Source organism: Chiloscyllium punctatum, chromosome 1 (assembly GCF_047496795.1).
Source record: "Chiloscyllium punctatum isolate Juve2018m chromosome 1, sChiPun1.3, whole genome shotgun sequence".
In the NCBI taxonomy this organism is placed as follows: Eukaryota; Metazoa; Chordata; class Chondrichthyes; order Orectolobiformes; family Hemiscylliidae; genus Chiloscyllium; species Chiloscyllium punctatum.
The window spans coordinates 79633544-79657079 of record NC_092739.1 but is presented as its reverse complement, the minus strand read 5'-3'; the positions used below and the strand labels follow the sequence as shown (position 1 = coordinate 79657079).

Below are 23536 nucleotides of genomic sequence, written 5' to 3'. Positions count from 1 at the left end.
TCAGTTTCATCACTCAATGTTTTGAACCCAGGCCAATAGGAAACGAGTTTTTGAAACAAGGCCGCTTAATTTAACCTTTGAAGCCCCAGTATAATTCTAGTGAACCCAGGCTATCAGTCATCAGTAACTGTTATCAGATTGTTCAAAAAAGATGTGGAATATCCATTTCAGTGAGTGGAGAGGAAATTATTTGTTGTGGAAGGGTGATTCTGTAATTGGAATTGCGAAATCTGATCCAGAGTGTGATTCCTGATGCCATTGCCAAAGTGACTCTGAATGAAGTCAATGAATTCTTTGCATGAGACGGCAAAGACAAATTATTTGACAGTTTATAAAACATTTTGACTATGGATAAATGTATCCTCATGGAATTAATTTGTTAAATAATATGTTACATTGGCTTGATTAAAATTACAGATGGTGCATTTTTTTCATATTTCAAGGTAGCATTCCAACACCAACAGTTCACATTTTACACACAGTACATAAGCTGAACACTGGAAGGATTTTTTGAGGCTTTAAACAACAGCATTAACTGAGACTTTTAAACTGAAATAAAAGAGAAAAAATATGTAACTTGTTAAAATTAATCTTTTATTTTTAAAAGGTACTGAAAAATTACAAAATACTACTTGTATACTATTACTTATAATATTTTGAACCTAACTAAAATCTAAATCAGCACAACATCAATTATAATATGCTTATTACTTAAAACTGCAAAATATTGCAATGCTATTATTTGGTTTCTGGAAATAATAACCTTTCCTAAGTAGGTGACAGAGAAAAAATGTTGATCTATCCTGACACTCTTACAAAATCTAACAGAATCTAGACTGTGTAAGACAAATGATACCTGCATGAGGAAACATCATTTCAGAGAAAAGAAATATTGCTTAAATAAAGGAGCTAGTAGGAATGCTTCAAAGCAGGACACATTCCTGGTGTTGGCTTCATACAGTGCATTTTGATCATGAATTTTAATCATTGTGTAAACCAATCTGTTCTGTAGTAAAATTTTATGTTCAATATTATATATTGGAAATAATTAAAGAGAGGTTATATTTTGAGTCTATTTCATATTTTTAAAATATAGATGCAAACCTATTAAATATATTTATACACTAATATTGTTTGTAGTGACTTGTGCAGTATTTGTACATTTGTTGCAGAATTATTTATGTAGAATTTATATCATCAAACCACACCAAATGGCCTAATTGGTCAATGTCTGTATGGTATGCATCAACCTGTTCCCATTCTTCTTCAATTAACTCTCTCCTTCATATCCTTCCATTCCTTTCTGCCCACCGCTCATATCAGTTATCTTTTAAATGAATTCATCTATTCACTTTAGCTACTTTCTGCTGTAGTGCACTTCAGATGTTAATCATTGTCTGGGTAAAGGCATTTCTCCTGAACTCCCTTCTGGTATTAAATGTGGCCATCTTATATTTATTATTATTATTATTATTATTAGATTCCTCCAACTGTGAATACATGGGTATGGATCTATTAAAGGATTGCAGTTGCTAAATTGTATTGATATCATGTTGAGGATATTGCCACAAAGTTCAAGAAGGAAAATTGTATTAAATTTTAATCTCTCCTCGACCATGGTGTTAGGAGTATTCTACACAATGTTGTTATGTTGGGGGTGAGTTAAGACAAAAATCTATCAATGCAGATCATGTAATACTCAGCTTTGGTGTGCTTTGTGGTGAGGTGAGATTAGAATGAAAATTAACATTCAAAGTGGACTTTGAAAATTAAATTGAAATCCAAGAATTGTGCTCTCTTGAGACTAGCCAGCAGTCAGGGAGCAAATCAGAAAACACTTCTAATGACCAATCTCACCCTGTGTTACTTATTGTCAATGAACTGTGCTTCAATAGGCTCAAGCAATGCAACCAAATTGAATATTGAATTCAAATCAATTGATTGAATTTGAGTATTGCTGAAACAGACAGTGCAGGTATAATGCTAGATAGGTAAGCCATACATCCCAAAAACTGGCTAATTTTAGTAAATAATCTATTCTTTTGGCTGTTCGTAACCGGCAACATGTTGACAATACCCAATAGTATTCTGCTTGCAAAACTGAAAAACATAGTGTGATTCCACAATTGGGCAGCATTTGCTAAATAATTATGAGTGTGCTAAGAATAGTGCTGGCAACCAATTTAAGATTGTCAATCAGGCTTACAAAGTGACACACTTGTGTATACTGGAAGCTACCTACTTCAATTCAGTAAAAACCAGCAGGCAGCCGCTTTCTGGTTAATTTCCCAGAACAATGCCTTGACCAATCAGAGTCAACTTTTCTGGTTTCAATTTAAACAAAGTTTGGCAGTTAACCGTCAATCATCATACAATTACCAGCATTTGCACAATTTTGCTTTTATCATAAAGCAACAAACTGGGACAGCAATACGTGCTGAAAGAGATCCAGGTGGCATTCTCACTGCATTGGAGGGATGTTGCTCCTATGCAACTCTTGAGACCAGGGTTATTGTGACATCAGTGTTGGTGTGTAAAGTCTCTTGGCCCTTGTGAAATGGTATTTTTCAATGTCCTTATAACACGTTACTGCTTGGCCCTAAAATGTATTCTCTAACCAAAATGGAAATGGTAATGATAATACCAAGCACCTGTTAGCACCTTCTGCACTCATGCTTTGCTTCAATTCAAGTTGCACCCATGAGAACATATGATGAAAATGCCGACCAATTATATTTGTCAAATTCAATTGCACAAATACCTGGGCATTGTAATAAATTTTTAGTATTATCAATGTTTAACATATTCAATATTGTGCTTATCATGGGCATAATAGGAGTTACAAATGGTCTGGTTGTAATGTGCGATTAAAATTTAGTAGATTAAAGAGTTGCCACTTTTGCTTCTGCATTAAAACGTGTTTGTCAGTTTGTAATCTGTGCGCATCATTCTTTTTCTGCTATAATACACCAATTGCCATGATCATAAGAAGAATTGAGGATGCGAAGTTCTTGTACATTCTCTTCAATTAGCTGAGCCAATTCTCCTTCCCTGAAGACATGATAATATCTCATTAATTCTGTAGCATCCGCAAATTCCTCCTGCTTATCATCCAAAGCCACAGATCTGGTACTGTCAATCCCAGAATCTGGTGACTCTGTGGTGGATGTCCTCTTAAAAGAACTTGTACTTTCCTTGGATCTTGTTGCTTCATCAGTTTTCTGAAAAATCTGTCTGTTAGCCTGACATAGATTTAGGATCTCTTGTCTACAGGATTCACTTTGATGGCTCCTTTGCTTCTCTTTCAAACTGCTCTCTAACCATTGTGATTCTTTATGGTTTGGATTTTCAGTGAATACTTCATCTTCAAAACTGTCTCTCTTCGTTAATGGTGGACAATCCCCGTCCAAGCTGCAGTGCCTAGAAGGTAAACCCAAGTTCCCCACAGGCTGTACGTTGTTCCTCCACTTGTGGATGACCTCTGGTGATTTCCTCATTGATTTAAAGTGATCAATATGTGTCTGCATTGCAGCCTCGTCAAGAGATTTAGAAAAGAACCATGAACAAAACGACTTACCTAGATTCTTGTAAAATGGATGCTCTTGATCTTCAGACATTCTGGAGCAGCAATTTTCTAACAAGGTGTGGTTGTTAGTTCTGTATGAAAGTATTGTGTGTTGATCCTGCCTGAGAGACAACTTTGCACTGGCCTCAGTTGGATCTGTTTTCATTTGATCTTTATCTTGTGCTTTGACTGTGTTCGCAGTTATGGGTTTGTTGTGGCCTTGACTAGACTCTGATGACGGTCGAGAACACAAGGATCGGTTCCAAGGAACAAAGATGTCCTGTTTTTCAAAGTGGCGGTGTTTTTGTTCCATTGCCCACACGTAAATCATCATCTGTCCTCTGTGGTGCAAAGTCCTTGTCATTTCTTTTATTGCTCGTATACGCCTGCCTTTTGTTGAGAAATGGTGAATCACTATAATAAGAAATGATAGGGTTCATTTATAATGATTTTCACAATTGGAGAACATTCCCAGGGCAATGGAGAAAGAACAGGGGAAGGGGTTTAAATTGGTAGCTTTGATAAGGCAAATACAATAAGCCAAATAGCCTGCTTTTGCATCATTTGATTCTATAATCACTGAGTTGATAGACAAGATGCATAAACCCTAAAACAGATATGAATACTTCCATCATGAATATATGGCTGCAAGCTACTAATTTATAAAATAACATTCAACAATTTCATCAGCACTTTGGAGTATAAGTAACATTACTAAACATGCTGACAGCATTAAACTTCACACCTCTTGTACAATGGATCCAAGCATGTTATAGGATCATATCAAGCTGGTCATTTGACACATTTCAACCAATTCATCCCATTCTGCTGCTTTTTCTCCCAGCTCTACAAACGTACTTTTCTCATTTTCAATTTCATTAGAAAGTTACTATTGAATATGTTTCCACTTGCATTTCAGTGCATTATCTTTGAAATATAAAAGCTGCATATCTATAACCAAAACTTGGTGAAAATATTGTGGTCAAAAGTGAGAAATAACATGCTTTCAACCATTGTCATCTCAATAAGGGATTGAGAGTTACTAATACGGTCAATAATCCTACATTGGCATTTCAAAAATAAAGAGATCAAACCAGTTAATGGAATAGTCGGTGGGTATTAGCAATAGCTCATACCTCATAAAGCAAAAAGCAGCATTACTTTGAAGTCACCTCCCTCACCTCCAACATGTCGAAAGCTGAGTTTTTGAACAAATAAGGACAGAGGAATTATTTGGTATCTGGAGAATTGAACACAGTTGGGGCATAGTGAAAGGAGGGAACTGCTGACTTAGCTACTTCGTTCAAAACTCCATAATCAACAACACAATGCAAAACCAGATTAATGATTTGACTAGGATGGGCAAGATAACCACATTCAGCTGCCAGATTTGGAGCTCTTCAACCATTCGATAAATAATCTGGTCAGGCAGGAAGCCCTTCTGGGGTCAAACCAATGCTTAAATTATGTTTTGCTATTTCATTATGCACCTAGACCAGGCACTGACTCAATTACATGCATTAGCAGAGATCCTGAGTTTGGTTGACACAGTGGGACAGAGAACAAGAACAAGGGGTCCTTGTCCCAGTTTCTTCTCACCACACAAAGGAGTTGCATTTTGCCCAGTCAAAGAGTGAGAGATTGACTGTAGAGTTCCGACCTGATGTGTTAACTTGTTTTCATTTGAGCAGCTGTGTATTTCCAGCATTCACTATTTTGTTGTAGTTATTATGCAAAAGAAGAGGGTGAATTATTGATTGGTGCAAACCATTTCCTAACCCCTAACTAAATATTGACAACAGCACATCTATTAAAGATCAACTTTCCCATTGCAAAATGGACCACTGTCCATAATAACGAGAATTAGCAGCACTAATCCCAAAATACAAACTCAAGCACTCCTTTATCTAAGAAACAACTACATTGGTATTCAAATTGAATTTGATTAGGTTTTATTTGAAATAAACCTGATGAAATATAATTTGGATCAGTTTTAAGATACAGCCTTGATCTACTTTGCATTCCTAAACTTTGTGAATTTTTGGTTCACTGTAATAAGATTTCATTTTAAAATGAAAAACAAAACTCACAGGTTTCAGCTATTTAAAAAAAAGGCTTAACCCTAAGGATAATTTAACCAAGTTATGATAAAATATAAATCATATATTTAATGAACTCAATACATCTTAAAGTATGTAAGTTTTTATGTTAAATAAAGTTAAAAAAGCTTTATTTTCAGAACATATTTTTGATTATTATTATTATAGGGAATCTAGTCTGTGTTTGCCAATATTATACAATTGCACATATTGGAGGATGATTTCAATAATGACTCTCTGCATTGCCTGGAGTGCATTCAATACTTTTACAGGACAGACAGGAAAATTGTTGAGTGGGGTTGTGGGAATCTGGGGAGGCAATCCAATTTTAATAGTTCACTGCTTTTTAAAAAATCTTCACCCAAGATTTCAGTTGTTTACTTATATCGATGGAGTTCCTTGCCTGCAAAAGGCACAGTCCCAGAGCAGCAATATCAGTGGTGCCAAATGAAACTGGGTCAAGGCATTGTGCCTGGGACTCCTCAGACCAGAAGCCAAGTGAAGAAGCAGCTACAGTCACAGCTATGACATCCTTTTCATGCACACAGTCTAGACTTGGGGCCTCTGTCTGATGTGACAGAGGCCTGGTCTATCTGCAGATGTATTCTTGACTCTGCCTCTACCAAATGGCATGGCGATGAGAATCAAGCCATGTAATAATGCAAGGCACCAATACAAAGGTAGAGGAGCAGTTAGCACACTCCCAATGCAATCTATTTAATATGCAGTAGTGCTGGGTGAGTGGACACAAGGAGTGGAAAATCAGGCCACCCCTCTAATCTACATCAAAATCATGAATACCCTTTATAAAGAATTTACAACTTTCCTATATTTAGTGCATAAAAAATTAATCTCACTATGGCTGGATAAAAAAGTTATCAGAAGATATCAGCTCACTTATGTCTTATATTCTAGTATATGACCATGTGATCTCTTCTCTTACCTCCAACAGAGATGATTGCATTAAAACACTGATCCCTGAACGGAAGAATTAGGTTATCACAAACCAGGACTTCATGTCCATGTCTTTTGGCAATTTCCACCAAGGGGCTGCAATAATCACTGCCCAGCTTATAAGCCTGGCTGTTAACATTAAGATACTTTCCAATTCCACAACCTGCAGTAGAGAAAGACCACCATTAATGCCAGCTTATTGCTTCTTACAATGACACTTAAAGGAATTAAGTTTAAATATGATACAAAGGGTATACCACAATCTGGTGCATCTAGCAGGGAATGCAGACTGAAAAATGATTTTCCATCTGTGCATCACCCACAAATGAACTGCTCTCATAAGCTAATAAAAGGTTATCTCATTAAAACTTTGAAATGTTACTGCTGCCACGTTGCTCATAAGATGTTCAGAGAGTGGAGAGTTTGGCAAGCAGGTCTTTATGGGATACCAGGAATTGGGCCAACATCAGTGACAGACTTAGAGCAGAGCAATCCAGTGGAGAATGACAGGCATGCAGACTATACAAATAGTGGATAAAGTAGTACAGAATTTTATAGTCAGGGGTTTGGACAGTTGTTCAGTTATGACTAGGAGTTCCTAATAATATGTTGTTTCCTTAGAGCCATAAGGAAGAACACACAGAAACACAGAGAATAGTAATTAGTGAGAAACAGCAGCCAAATACCGTGGTCCACCATGGAACCAATTTTTTAAAAAGAAAGTAAACTTCAATTGTTGCACAAGAGGTTTAATATGTTAGTAACCAGATTTGAAAATGGTGAGAAAATACCAGATTGTTTCCATTTATCTCACACCGTATGAGGACTGGGAGTTTGAGAAAGACAATGTACGGCTTTAGGAATGATGCAGAAGAAAAGGGTTCACACAACTTATGACATGTAATTTATTTTAGCAAAGCTGCCAATAACAAGTTTGGAAAACAAGCACATTCCAAGGACACGGACAACGCGTTACGAAATGCACTAAAACCTGTGCAACTGTTGCTAAGTTCAACAGAGAAAGGCGATTGTCTCCACCATAGTACAAGTACGGCTGGAAACCAGGAGAAACGTTTGGCCTTATGCACCAGAACATGTTTGACATGAAATGCAAATGCACATTGCAAATATTATCTGAAATGGCAAGTCTATGAGATACCTAGTGCACTTTACTGTAAGAAGTGTATCTGCACTGCATTGATGCAATGTACAATTTGAATTATGCATGCACCGTTACAAATATTCTGAATTAGGTATATGTTTGGAAAACAAAATTCAGGGAATGTGTCCATTGACATTCCTGATACAACCAATGAATTTGAGTCAGATCAAGGTGTAAGAAAGTCTTAAGAGTCTGTTAAATCAGCAAAACAGGTCTTTTGAATAAGTTACTGCAGCAAATAGTCTACGCAGTTTGTCTGAAGAAACAGTCTCCATGAACAATAGCACACAGAGCTCATTATTGAAACTGCATCAATGTTTTCTGGTTATAGCACAGTAAGTCCTCAGTCAAAATTCTATGAGTGGAGGATAGTTACATAAAAGTGATCTTTATAAAATCAAAGTTAAAAATCACACAACACTAGGTTATAGTCCAACAGGTTTATTTGGAAGTATAAGCTTTTGGAGTACTGTTCCTTCATCAGGTAGCTGAGGAGCCGGATTATAAAACAGAATTTATAGCAAAAGAGCACAGTGTCATACATGCAACTGATATGATATATTGATTAAATAAGACTTAACAGCAATCTAGGTTTGTTCAATATATCATATCAGTTGCATCCACGACACTGTGATCCTTTGCTATAAATTCTGTGTCTTATGATCGTACTCCACAGCTACCTGATGAAGGAGCCATGCTCCGAAAGCTAGTACTTCCAATTAAACCTGTTGGACTATAACCTGGTGTTGGGTGATTTTTAACTTTGTCCACCCCAATCCTACATCAGCACCTCCGCATCATCCATAAAATTAATCACAGTCAGTTAAAGCAGAGTGGTCTCTGTGTATGATTGAAAGAGGTGCCAAGAATGGTGTGTGATAATATTCAGTCCATTTCAGCTGGCTCATAAAATCATGAAATCTGAAAGCAAATGCTGGATTGCAGTGTATTCCTAGAGAAATATTAATACAAACATATTGTTACCAATCAAAGCAACACTAGTTTCCAAAAGTGAAAATATTAAAATAAAAAAATCTTGAGGGTTGAAATTTAAAAATAGTGAGTCCTTGTTACAACTTTGTCTGTCATTGTGAAAGTAGCACAGCTTATATCTTAATTAACTTTGGTTCACACTACTCGATCAACCTTTATCAGTCAGTTCCTGTTGGACTATAACCTAGTGTTGTGTGATTTTTAACTTTGATTTTATAAAGATCACTTTTATGTAACTATCCTCTGCTCATAGAATTTTGACTGAGGACTTACTGTGCTATAACCAGAAAACATTGATGCAGTTTCAATAATGAGCTCTGTGTGCTATTGTTCATGGAGACTGTTTCTTCAGACAAACGGAGTACTATTTGCTGCAGTAACTTATTCAAAAGTATTTTCATAATTTCAAACTAAATGGATTCCCATAATGAATCAAAGCTACTGCATGAGGTGGGTTTTGTGGTGTTTTTACAGGCTGGTCATATCTGATTTCCTTTTGTTTCAAGACCTGCCTGAATAGTTTCCCCACTGACCTTTGGCAATTACCATTTGTAGTTGTGTAATTGTTCAGCTGAAAATGGCAATACATATTAGGCAGCATCAATGTTTAATTTTCAGTCTTCACTGATCTTAGCCAAGGTAGCAATAGAAATGCTAAACTCATCTACCATGTCCCTGAATTAGTAAGACAGAAATCAGCTATATTCTTAAACACAGTCCAGTAACTCCCATATTTGACAGTGTGTGAAAGCTAGATATGAACAGCATTTGGTTCATCTGTAAAGGTCTTTGAACTCCCTTAAGTATCATTGTCTTTATTACAATTGTGAAACATTCATTAGAGGAATGGGTCAGATAACTCTGTCCACAGATAGATCAGGAGAGGTGTTGGATTCAGAATGCCAGAAGGGGAAGAGGAAATTGGCAAGTAATTAAAAAACCTTTGCTGAATATTTTCAAAGACTGTAAACTTCATTCCCTAACACATAGCAACAGGGACTGAACCATAAATCACCAAAGTTTGAGAGACAAACTGACATGTCTCTGATCCAGTACAAAACATGGATAGCAGTGCAAAGAAGCAGTGCTTGTTCAATCATAAAGCCATAGTTATTCTGGTTTTGGGAGATTTGATACAGGAATATGCTCCATTCCGAAGTGTAGGGACTTCTGAAATTGAAACATTCAACAGGACAACGGTCAAAAGATTTTTATTTACACATATAGCATTTTCCTATGAAGTACTTTTAATATGTGGTCACTTCAATCATAACTTGCCAAAGGTTTTGAAAACAAGCATAAAAAAATGTTCTTTAGCGAAACAATTGTCCCAGACTCCTCCTATTTCTGACTGGAGCATTCCAAACACATTTATCCCAAATTCTCTACAAGCTCAAAGCTAGTTAGCTTATTCCCTTTGTAGAACAGTGTCAGGCATGCACGGATTGAATTTGGTTGCCTTTTTGATAGCACTTCATTAACGGGGAGGACATAAATCTGTGTGGAGTTTGCATGTTCTCTCCACGTCTCTATGGGTTTCCACCAGGTGCTCCGGTTTCCTCCCACAGTTCAAAGATGTGCAGGTTTGTTGGATTGATTATGCTAAATTGTCCATATTGTCCAGGGATATGTAGACTTGGTGGACTAGACATGGGAAACGTGGGGTTACAGGGATAGGGTAGTAAGCTGGATCTGGGTGGGATGTTTTTTGGATTGTCGGAGCAGACACAATGGGCCAAACGGCCTCATTCTGTACTGTAGGGATTCTATGATTCTCTGATTCAAATATTAACAAATATGGACATTATAGATACATTATTAAAATGTCACTGTTAAAGTGTCCAAGCCATATAAAAACCATCCAATTCACAAAAAGAGGGGCTTCAAATTATTAATTTCTGTTGGCAGGTTCTGTATCTTGAACATGAATGTAAACAACAATAGCTTACATTTACATAGTTCCAAGGTGATTCACAGGTAGAAAATAAAGCCAGGCAATTAAGGAATACTTAGATAAATCCCATTTACTAATACTTTGGAAAGCATTAAGTTTGTTGTAATTTCTTACCAACATCAGCGATAAGGCTGCCTGGTTCTTGGTCCAGGAGAAACTGTCGGACGCTGGGCCATGCCTTACTTCGGAGTTCGTTGAAGTATGGTGCTGTTTGCTTATAAACATTATGAACATGGGCTTCTTCCAACTGAATGGCTTCTAATTCCATGCTGTGATTTAAAGAAAAACTGGAGTTTTGAATAATACCACATCTGTGCACTTCATGTAACCTATTCAATCAGATTTGACTCATTTAACTATGAGTATTTGCTCCTCTACCTTGACTGTATTCATGTGGTTTTGTCTCTATTTGTAATCCAATTACTTCAAAGGTATAGTCCAGGTCAAGACTGTTTATAAGAATTAAGTGCCTGAAGCTTTACCTCTACAATTAGTCGTCATTTGCAGCACTTAAACTCACTTCTTGTACTGCTGCCCATTTAGAGTACTTCCAAAATCAAAACTGGTGGAATTAAAAAAAAATATTCATAAAATTTAATGGTTCCCTGTTTATAAAAACATACAAATGTTAGCTGGCATTGGGATTAGTCGATTTTGCTCAGATTCTGAGCTGAATATGATAAAAGGTAAAATGCATGATAATCCACTTTTTAACAATTGCAGTTCTTTTCACAGCTTGTCTCATGGCATTGTTTTCACCAACAACTATTCCAGTCCACCAATATCTCAAAATCTGAGATAAAACATATGGAGATCGAAGCAATGTGATGACGGCCTCTATCTCAAGAGACAGAATTGAATAATTCCCCAAGTCATAAATGGGCTATGATCATAGGATAAAAGCAAAGCTTTGACAAAGGGGCAGTTAGACTCGAAACGTTAGCTCTTTTCTCTCCTTACAGATGCTGCCAGACCTGCTGAGTTTTTCCAGCATTTTCTCTCTTTGGGCTATGACCATTATCAGTTTAAAGATACTGATCTCATGCTGCTCCACATGACCATTTTCAATATAATGGCAGTGGTACCAGTGTGTTTGCAGTTGGGTAAATATTAAAGCAAGGCAGATCAAAACTCAGCTTTAGGTTTCTCATGTTGAACCATTCCACTGAAAATAGAATTACTTTGAGGCTAGTAAGAACCTCAAACACCTGGCTTTATAATCTAGAGCTGAAGTTTACAACCAACAGAGACAAGCTATGAGAGAAAGATTGCCAAATTGTTTTGTCACAGATTATATTCCAGTGCCTTTTTTGGAATGATGTCAGCTGCCAGAAGAACATTCATATCTGAACTCACAAGTGGCTCTTTGGATAAAACACCAGTGGGATGAAGTTCTTCTTGGGTAGCAAGTTCCCCTCCAAGACACTTCATATTGGTTCTTGGAAACACCTAGCCCCATTTCTAATCCTTCACCATCATTGGATTAAAATCCTTGAACTCCCTAACAATGCTGTGAGTGTCTCTATACCCAAAGACTGCATCAGTTCAAGAAAGTAGCTCATCTCTACTTTCTCCGAGCTAATCAGGGATCGACCATAAATGCAGGCTTAGCCACAACCAATGACTTAAAAAAAGAGCCAGTGCCTTCAGGGAACACGGGAAGAAATGACGACAAAAATCAATATTTCTGTGCTATACCATCTGAGTGGAAATTTGATTTTTATTCCAACTGCTATTTCTTGACTAAAATGTTGCATTAAGTGCTTGAAGCAACAGCAACCTGGATTTTCATAGAGTAAAAAGAAATTGGTCCTGAATTTCGGGGAGGTGATCTTTAGTTCTGTTGTAATTTTGATCCTATAGTATGGACCATGCTTGAAGCAACAATAACCTGAATTTTCCTTGAGTATAAAGAAATTGGTCCTGAATTTTGGGGAGGTGATCTTTAGTTCTGTTGTCATTTTGTAATATGAACCATGTGTGATATGAACCTTACAGAGGAACAGCCTGAACATCACTTTAAAACTCCGTGTTTTGGAGACTGCTGCTTACCCCCTGTCTAAAGTACAGCAAGAAAAGAAATAACAGCATATAAATAAAAGCCCACATTAAAAATGGATAACCAATATTCTTCATATCAGTAAATAGTGAAAGAACTGTGGTTAATGCAACCAATTTAAAAAAATAATAGCCCATGGGGATCCAGCACTTATAGAGTTTCTTCCATCTTAACCCTTGCTGATGTAAGATAATCTGTGGTTCAATACAAAAAGACATGAATGGAGAAAACTGAAAAAAAAACTTCATTAATGGCACGGACATTTCATGATAAAGTTTTATTAGGTCGAGTACTACACAAATCAACAACTTCTAAACATTCACAGATCATTTACTAACTGAAAAGATTCCAGATGTCACTCATTTTTGCTGCAAGGCCTTCTGAGTGTTCCCAATCATCCTGAGACAAGAGTTTTCAAACACATGGCCAGAATTTCCACTACGATAAGGGGCCAAGAATGGAAATGGTTGGGCACATAATTTTGCACTGCCAGCCATTGAGCCAGTTTGCTGTTCTGACAGTCAGTGCTTTTGCTCAGCACTGGGTAAGGTGGGATATTGCAACTTCCCAGATTCATATAAAATGTCAACTGATCTTGTGAAAGTGTTGTGTTAGTTCATTAATGGCCTAGAATAATGGAGTACACAGATTACATAACGAATATGGTACAGTTCAAGTGGAAGATGGTGGCAACATAGCAGGGACATGGCTCTATTAGATTAGCTCAAAAATGGTTACATGACCATCCATCAGCATAGAAGTGCCTTTGGGTAAGTAGAGTGAATAAAGAAGTGTCTACTCAGTCACCAGTGTGGATCTTTAGCTTCCAGGTAGACTATTAGACAATAAAAGGAGTGTGAGTGCAGCTGGCTGCCAGGTAGGCAACAGTTGGACATGGAATTAAGGTATTTGGACTGAGTGATCAACATGCTCAGGAGCACGGATGGAGCTTGAAACATGAAGAAGACAATGAAGGCCATACCATCAGCACTAAGTATACCATCAAAGATGTTTCCTGTAACTACAATAGAATCCAAACTGCAGAAGATTGGGCCTGTCTAGGTCATGGTTTCTGACATGAAGAAGCCCTCACATCTCACAGCCTTGCCCTTCCAGTAGCCTTTAGTGTCACTGTGGCCTTAAATTGTTTTGACCTGGCTTATCCCAGGGATCAGCAGCATGTTCAAGCAGCAGTAAACCACAGGTCACTGATACACTATTTGTGAGAGCTGGACAATACAAAGAATTTCAAACAGCTCAGACATTACAGGAAGAAAAAGCAGAGGGAGTAACCTCCATTATTGGGTTCCCACAGGTACAGGATAATATCAATCCTATTCTGTGGTCACCAGGCTTCCAAATGAGCAGTCTGATGTGAGTATGAAGGGTTTGCACTCCTTCAACATTCAGCTGGACGACGGTCTAGACTAGATCCTCCTTCATGTGTGTGCTCACTTTCTACCCACTCCCATGTCTTTATATACTCCAACAATCCAGAGTGCTGCTGCTCCTCATGTTGTCACCAAAACTTCATAGAAAGATTCTAGGAGGCAAGGGATATTACTTGAAGACATGGTTACTCACATCTTTTCTGAATATCAAAGTAAATGCACAAAGGGGCTACAGCTGAAATCATCTGCACAGATCGGAATATACAGCTCCAGCATTCAGACCAGATGTCATGCAGCAAACTCACATATTGTGATAGTCTGCAGCATTCACCATAAGCTAGTCCTCCAGGAAGGCGTGGAACATGAAGAAGTGAAGCATTAGATTAACACATTTCAGTATACGTTGAGAAAGAGGTTCAGGAAGCTGGAGAGCTGAGAAGTGCCCATATTGAGCAAAAAGGTGGCCCGTGCTGCATCAGGCAACAAAGTTCTCATCAAGATGTTGTTATCAGAAAGGTATTACTGACCCAGGCAAGTTCACCCAAGCACTCCTCATTCAGCAGGACTGATGTGAGAACATATCTATTAAACACACAAATTTAAATAGGTCCACTCTTACAGCCTGTAGTCCCTCTCCATCAGTGTCAATTCCCCATTGAAAAACCAAAACTTACTTTCACTACATCTCCCTTGTTTTGCAATCATGCCATTAATGTTTAGCATCATGGCTCAACCTTCCACTGTCAATAACCAACTACTGTTTATACAATCACAAATGAAACAAGTTCTGGTGTGTGACTCACTGCATCGCAATGTAGTGGTTTTCACTCTTGGTCATTTCCTACAGTACTCTCTGCATGACCTTGGATGTGATGGAGGTAGCCTAATTATCTATGTCTGCTTGCAGCTATTATATCTATGATGGCCATCTCCTTGCAGAAGTGTCAATAAGAGCACTTGCACTGGTGTCATTGCATGAGTAACTTTTGTCACTGAGCCCTGTTTCATAGATGATCATTCTGTCAGAAGGATTAAAGTGGCTGATGATGATGATGGCACCCAGTGGGAATTGGTATATTCATCCTTGTTGGTGACTGTCCCAGCCTGTGAATGGCATTCTGGATGGCTAGAAGGGAGCACCAGCTACGGTATAAAGTCTGCATCCCTCTTTGTGCCATAAGTGCCATTGATTGTGTCACTCTGTGTAGGTCATGGCACTGTGGTTACACAAACTCCTCGTGCTACTGCATCTAACTTTCCATGAGGCAGGCCACACTGTCCATGGAGGAACTCATGTATTCAAAGCCATGTGCTGTATATGATCGCTATTCAGAGACAATGAGCCTGTATCGCCTCAGAGAACTTCAATATGTAAGCTCACCTCTCTCACTGTTGCTTTTCTTGTGATTTACAAGATCCTGCATCTGTACCCAGTTGAGCATGGTTATGTTTGTAGTTCCTCTCTTCAAGGTTCTGCCCACTGCTATCTCCACCTCCATCTCTTCCTGTTCACTAGTGTTGTGCTCTTCACCCAGTGCCATCCTTTCTAATTGTACATGAGGATCCACAGTGGTAGAGGTAAGCTTGAATGGTGAGATGGTGCTTGTCTTGTGGCACCCCTTACACTTGAAAGCTCTAGTGATGCTGCTGTATTGTCATGCTCTGCATCCCCAACTGATCTTGTTCACGATCTAGGAGGAGGTGACAAGAACTTGTCTGTGACAACAGAACTGTTAAGTAAGGGTTCATATGAGTGAAAGGAGTTTAGCTTAAAAGGTCAAGGTCATAAATGTTTGGTTAAAACCCTCAGGAGTATTCAAAGCTCAATATCAGTTTCTCAAGATGGGGAATTGAAGCTACAGTTAAATTTAGTGCTGTACATGTGAAAGAGAGGAGAATTCTCTCTAGTGTAGGTGTTGTAAAGGAATGTCATTAGGATTAATGGGTTGCATTTCACTGTGTGGCTCAAAATCTTCAAATTTATGCAACATATAAAGTTTAGTTTGTTTCATTTTATCTTCAATTTTCTTGCATAGTAAATATATCTTGTATTGTTAAACCTGAATCCCCAGTGCTGCAAATTTGTTTTTCAATGGAAGACCACCTCATTAAAACCAGTAAGAAAATCCTAAAGTATGAGCTGTCAAGCCAAATTTCAGTCTGGGACCTGACTTGTCCAGGATTAACATCATCAAGAATCATAACAGTATGCTGTTAGACAAGAGGAGTGCACACCATCCCTTTTATCTACAGAATTCATGATCCTTCCATCCTCTCCTCCAGTCATACTCATCTTTCCATCATGTTCTTGGTCACACAGTGCTATCCTCACAATGTCTAATGCTACCACATCCTCTATGGCAGCAAGGATGTTCAGCTGGCTTTCTCCCCCTCCTATGCACACTCACTTCAGTGAAGTCTGCAATCTCCTCTCCTGCAAGGATAAAAGGGAGAGAGATAAGACAATGCTAACTTATCTTTCAAATAAGAAGCTTTGTGTGTCAGTGCTGCCTGATCCTTAACAGCACCAGAATGCAGAGCATTGCGCTGGGTCAGTAATTACCCTGATGCACAACTCTTTCAAGCTTATAAGCATTTTTTTGCTGCTATTTCTACTGGCAGCATGATACCCAGAGGCCTGTCAGTTGGTGAATCATTTTGCCAAAACAAAAATTATTAAACATTTTGTGGCATTGCACCCAGGTCCATCAGATGATGCAGTGGCTCACGTGTTCTGGCACCTTTAGCCTGGCTGGCTTATCCCAGTGTCTCCTGACACTCTCTGAAAATGGAACATCTGCATCTCTTCGATAGTTTATAATATTATTTAAGGGTTTTGGTTGTTAACAATAGGACAGTCATACCGTTCTTACTGTGCCTCTGCCTCTCCCTCTGCTGACTTCAGCCTTCCATAACTCTGAAAGTCAGCTCCCACTAGATCCAACTGTGACCAAGCCTTTAAATCAGGCTTATATTTTATAGGCCCCACTTTCATCCCATGCCTGCTGCTGCTATTGAGTAGCATGCCCACCTGCTAGTGCTGCCCACCTGAACCTGCACTGCAATGGAGGGATAGGGACCCAGAAATTGTTCTGACATCGGGGCTGGGCACCAAATACTGGCCTTGTCAGCGATGCCCACATCCAATGAAAGAATGAAGGGAAATAGAAAGCATAAATAAAAATAGAAAGGACTGCAGAAGCTCAGCAGGTCTGGCATGTCTGTCGTGAGAGAAACATAGTTAATATATTGAGTCCAGTACAACTCTTTCTCAAAATGTTAACTCTATTGATCTCCCCTCCAATACTGTCAGACCCCCTGAGTTTCTCCAGTTCCTTCTGTTGTTATTTCAGATTTCCTGAATCTCTAGTCCTTTATTTTTACTTGAAATAAAAATATGGGTAGATCTTTTCCAGCTCCTGAAAAACCAAAGCAAAAGTGAGTCAGATGGAAAAGTAAAGTGAGAATGGAAAAATAAGATTCTCAATGTCGAGAACAAAAAGGTCTGATTTTCCACCCAATGTTTTGACCGAGAAAAATCTCACTAGTGAGTAGTGAGAGGTACATATGCATTCCTTAAGACCTCTTTTCTGCATAATCTCACTTAATTCATAAACAATTTGTTATTTTCTCATCAGTGGAGGAAAGATAGACAGTGACAATTCCCAACGTAAAAATCAGAGTGGGTACCTCCGAAACGTTGATTTCGCTGCTCGTTGGATGCTGCCTGAACTGCTGTGCTCTTCCAGCACCACTAATCCAGTATTTGATTTTCAGCATCTGCAGTCATTGTTTTTACCTTATGGCTTCAGTTCAGTGTTTGATTCTCTGGGTGTCACCAGTTCCTAACATTGCAAGGTATGCCATGGGTAAAAACCACCTGCATCCTTTGTCATTGAGGTTTGTGATGGACACATACCAGCCTCATCACATCCCCAGGGTATTTCTCTGACTCACTTTCAATGTGCTGTTGCTGCCAGTCCACTTTGTGCTCAAGGATACAAGCACATCTCATGCTTTAAAACAAAGTATATCTCAAGACTCTTAGCTTGTATCTTTAGCACTCACTTACTTTGCACTAACTTGGTTGCTTACTGTTTCTCTGTCTTGCCTTGTTTGGCTTTGCCAGAGTCTGCAGCCTCACAGTACATCTGTCTTGCCTCGTCTCTTAGAGTAGACACAAAGTCAGGCAACTTGGATTTTTTCCATCTGTTTTTGGGAATGTGGGTGTCACTGAGTAGACCAACATTTATTGCCCATTACAAGTTTCCCAGAAGACAGGTGAGAGTGAGCCACTTGGGATGGTCAGTGTCAAGGCATGCATATCATTTGAGTTCAGTGATTATGCCAGGGTCAGTCCTGCAAGTCCAATGTAATTAGCCCATAGTTTTATGGTAAGTCAACCAGGAAGATGCACAGATATTAATCTGGGATCTGGTAACTTACCAGACAGTGCTGTCATTCCACATAGGTCCTACGGGTGACCCCTGTCAGTCCCAGGGGTCTGTTCACTGAAAGTCAAGGGAAAACTTATCAGGGGCTGATGCTGTGATAGGAAAGTTGGGAAAGTCTGTTATGAGGGTTGGCGGCAGCATGCTGGGATGCAGAGGGTACAACAGTTGTGATGGGGAGCAACTCAGTCCATAAAGATGGGATAGACAGTGCACAGTAGAACATGGGTAATGCAAGAGGGGGTCATTAATGGTTAACACTACTCTAGCTTCAACAGGGTATACTGTGCATCATAATGTTTGGCAAAATTAAGTTGTAAGTCCTGGGACCAGGAGAAGTATGGGGAGATGAAGAACTAAGTGAAAGAGTTGAGTGGGAACATGAGGAAGCTCAGAATTGATGGATGGATAGGAAGTGCTGGAAAGAAAGGAGCAAATAGTTTGGGACTTCACCCAGATGGTCAGGTTGAGCCTGCAATTCACTCTGCAGGGTACGACATGTGTTGTACCATCCTCATCTGAATTGCAAATATGCAATGGAAATGAAAACAATGTCTGCCACCACTGCCAAAGTGGATGGGGAAGTTTTTTTTTCCCTGTCTGAAGATGAGGGTTCTACTTGTACACAATATGAAGCCCTTCAAAGGGTAATTGCACTAATCAAGCACTGAATCAATACATATTGAAGTTATCTGCATGGGAAATTCTGAATATTCAAATTCTGTTCATGAAACGCATACAGTCATAAATGTGCAGGTTATAAATCCTGGCCTGGCCACAAGCAACCATGGCTACGTCATTGGTCATTACAGACTGATCATTGTCAGCTCTGTGAAACACAAATAATCACAGGTCATGTTAAAATTGTCACTTGTAAGACACATTTCAAAAAGACGATCCAAGATCTCGTAAGAACACCGAGCTGATTTCCTCTAACCTTTAACTGTAAACATTTTTATATGTAATATTGCCTTTCTTGGATAGTGTGGTGGGGAGTGTAGACAGGTTTCAGTAACTCTGAAATCTCTTCCTTTATTTGTATGACAAGGCTTGTCCTGCATACATCAAAATAATGTGCACTATGTTTAAGGTTTATGTACAGGTGACCACGAGTTGGAGTTTTCCATGTACAACTGCATTGAATACTGTAGTACGCAAAACTATCATTTATTTTTGATACGGATGCTGATTGCTTACATTACTAAGGATGCACTCTGTTTCTGATAGTCCTCACCCAGGTTCATTAAGACCATGATTGATGGATCCAGTACAATACAGTAGCGGTTATCAGTTCTGAAGCTGTTGTATAATGAAGACACAATGAAAATAAGGAGAAGCAATTATGCCAGCAAATCCAAGACCAGCAGCAACTCCAGCAGATGCCAGCAGCCCCAGTTGTGACCTGAAGAGGTAAGGAAATATCCTACCTCAGAGCTGTCAAGGTGACAGTTGTACCAAACTGATATTTTTAAAGCTGGTGATTTATGTGGAATCTTTCAATCTCTCAACCCATGAGTGTATCAAGGTTTTTCCCAATGCAATTTGTGCCAGATCACACTGTTTCACCTCATTTCCTCATGCTGGGTCAGTGCTCCAGCATTAGGAATTAGGCTCGGGTCCCCAGCTACAGCCCATGATAGACTGCACATTAACTAAGCTGTACATTGCATTGAGAGTGTCATATCATAACAGCTGACTTCATCAATAGAAAAGAGCTTTCTTTCATCAATGCCACATCATAAAGGTCTGCACCTGTACCCTTGAAATAGCCATGATTCCTGTATCCTTGACAACTCTCAGGTTCCTGCTTCCTGCTTCAAGAGACAGAAATTTAACAAGGGTGGCTGCTGGAAGACAAGGGCTACCCTCCTCAACCATGACTGATGACTTCAATACACAACCCCCTGACTGAGGCTGAGCGTAGATACAATGCAACCCACTCTTACATCAGGACCACAGTGGAGAAGACAATAGGCCTGCTAAACAAGAGGTTCTGATACTTGCATTGGCCCAAGCGGGCCCTGCTTTACAGTTCAGACAGAGTGTGCTGCATAATCCCAGCATACTGTCATCTGCACAATTGGAGTAGGCAAAGTGGGAATGTGATGGGTGCCAAAGAGCTGGGAGAGCAATAGAAGTCCTCTGAGGAGGAAGATAAGGACTTTGGAACAAGAAGCACATCACCTTCAGCATGTTAGATCCATGCAGCATCAGATATAACAAGCCAGACAGGACTGAATTGACAGCCAGTTTCAATAGATGTCAGTTAGTGGGGTTATCATTCATTCACTGCACAATTGCTGATGTTTGAGAGGTAAGCAGCCTCTGTTTATTCTCAGATCCAAAATTTTGTTGTTTGCTTTTTCTTTGCTCCTACTGTATTGCAATAAAAGTTAACATTTCCAACAGTTTGAAGACTTTACAATAAGTCATGCTCCCATATTGAACACTGACAACATGGTTTGCCATACTGGGCACTAGTAAAAGAATAGCACTCTTTTAACATGGGACAGAAATAAGGACAGGTAATCTCTAGAGCTTCATTCTTGTAGCTGCACTTACCATGACACTCTATCAGACCAAGTAAGATGTCAAGTAATAATACAGTTATGAATATGAGATTCTATTTCCAATGAGTTATGTGCCTTAGACGCTTTTTATTTCTGTTTGTGTCTTATGCCTATGAAGTGCTATTTCTGGCTGACAACATTTGACCTGGTGCACAGCTAGGTTTTAAATATGGTGCCAGCATCACAAATCCCAGAAGAGCTAGGCAGCATGAGTTCTGCTGCCACTGGTGAGTGTGTAATGGTGAATAGCAGCACCATAGAAGTGTGGTGCTTACATAATGAGGTCAGTAGCAAAGAATTGGATCTAATAACCTGCTGAGTTCAGACAGAAGCCCTCAGTGAAATTGCCCAAAATGGACACTTTGGCAATTTTTAGTAAACTTCAACCCCACATCTCCCCTCATTAGCCTGATGCCAATCTAGTCTCTCAGGTGAACCTACAAAAAGAAAAGCCTTAGCACTCTTTAAAAAAAGAGCAGAAATTTCACAGTATGCTGGCCAATTTTTGTGCTGCAGCAATATCACTGAAGCAGATTTTTCTGGTTATTATCTCATTGATGTTTGCAGTGCCTTGCTGTCGGCTGTTGCATTTCCTACATTGCCACAATGTAATTGCCTTCAAATGTAATTGTCTGTAAAGTGCTTTGGCACATCCTGAAAGGTCATCAAGTATCTCACTTAATACTCTCAAGTCTCAGAATCTTTCACCAGTGAGTATTCCACGGCCCAGCTTCCATAGCTATATCCGAGTTAAATAGACACTTTTGCCACTTCCTACAATTCAACTCCATGTGCCATTTCCCTCTGTTTTTCCAGCCTAAAAATGAAGTGTTGAGGACACACACCTGAAACAGGTGGTTTATTCAAGTAAGAGGGTTTTTTGATGTCCCCTCAATACTTATTGCCTGAAAATAGAAGCCTACAAATTGTCAAACAAGTCACCCTGAAAGAACACCTGGAAGCTGCAACCAGAAATGCAAATTTTTAAATTGTACACATTTGATTGCGAAGTCAGGTAAATCAGGATCTAGAAACTATCTTTTCTATTATAGGGCATAGGGTACTATATGGAATAGAACATTGCAGCACAGAAAAAGACACTCAGCTATTGAGAGCTCTTGGGAACAACTAACCATCAGTCCAATAACCCCTAGTCTTTCCCCAAAGCAATGCAAATATATCTGATTTTCCATGAAAGTTACAATTGAATCTGTTTTCTGCATCCTTTCATATATTGCATTCCAGATCATAGCAATCTGTTGTTTAAAACATGTTTCATCATCTCTTCTTTGTGGGCAGCACGGTGGCACAGTGGTTAGCACTGCTGCCTCACAGCGCCTGAGACCCGCGTTCAATTCCCACCTCAGGCGACTGACTGTGTGGAATTTGCACGTTCTCCCCATGTCTGCATGGGTTTCCTTCGGGTGCTCCGGTTTCCTCCCACAGTCCAAAGATGTGCAGGACAGGTGAATTGGCCATGGTAAATTGCCCGTAGTGTTTGGTAAGGGGTAAATGTAGGGACATGGGTGGGTTGTGGGTCGGTGTGGACTTGTTGGGCCGAAGGGCCTGTTTCCACGCTGTAATCTAATCTATTGTTTCTGAACCCATATTTAAGTGGAGCAATCTTCAGAGCAGATAATAAACCTTAGAACATTGGACTCATATCACATTACTATTTAAATACAATCCTCTTTTAGAACCAAAAAATGAAATATCACCCACAACATGGAAAATAAGAAACAACTACATAGATCCAAATTGTTTTCTAATTCTGAACTAATCCAAGGCTGCCAATTATTCCTCAATCAATAAGAACAGTGGTTGTTCCATTAGAATTTTCCATAATGTATTGACTTTACATTTCCTCAATAATGGGATCATTAAGGCTTGGAGAAAATTACTTGACGTAAGTACAGCACAATGTCACAGGCATAGTTAACTTTATTTAAAGCAACAACTTAATTTTTAAATTCTCACTCTTGTTTACAAATCCTTCTCCCTATTTCTGTTATCTCCTCTAACATTAAAACCCTCTGAAATATCTGCTCTCAATTTATTCTGGTCTCTTGAGCATGCCTGATTTTAACTACTGCACCTCCCTGGCCAGACCTCAGCTGCCTTGATCACAGGAACTGTGATTTCCTTCACACACTTCTCTGCCTCACTTCTACTCTCCCTAAATCTGGCCTCTCCTACCAGGTTTCTCTTCATCTGACGTAATATCTCTTTAAGTGGCTTGGTGTAATGCTTCTTTAGCAGTGGGACTTTATGATGTTTCATTGTGTTAAAGGTGCCTTACAAATATAAATTGTCATTGCCATCATTATATGAAACAGAA

General features: G+C 39.1%; 1 protein-coding gene across 3 annotated transcripts in view; it reads right to left on the bottom strand.

Moving 5' to 3' along the window:
• The window catches only part of LOC140476939 (probable tRNA methyltransferase 9B), a 78440-nt gene that overhangs the window by 39106 nt on the left and 15798 nt on the right, over positions 1-23536 (bottom strand). For 2 of the 3 annotated variants that reach the window (XM_072569914.1, XM_072569923.1), the window contains exons 3-5: positions 10842-10996; positions 6608-6781; positions 574-3979 (exon numbers count right to left, since the gene is read on the bottom strand). In XM_072569914.1, coding sequence (XP_072426015.1) covers positions 2946-3979; positions 6608-6781; positions 10842-10995 — 1362 coding nt within the window. In that variant the 5' untranslated portion in view covers position 10996 and the 3' untranslated portion in view covers positions 574-2945. Of the gene's footprint in view, positions 1-573; positions 3980-6607; positions 6782-10841; positions 10997-23536 lie in introns of those variants that run through there. The other variant, XM_072569934.1, reaches the window with a different exon arrangement.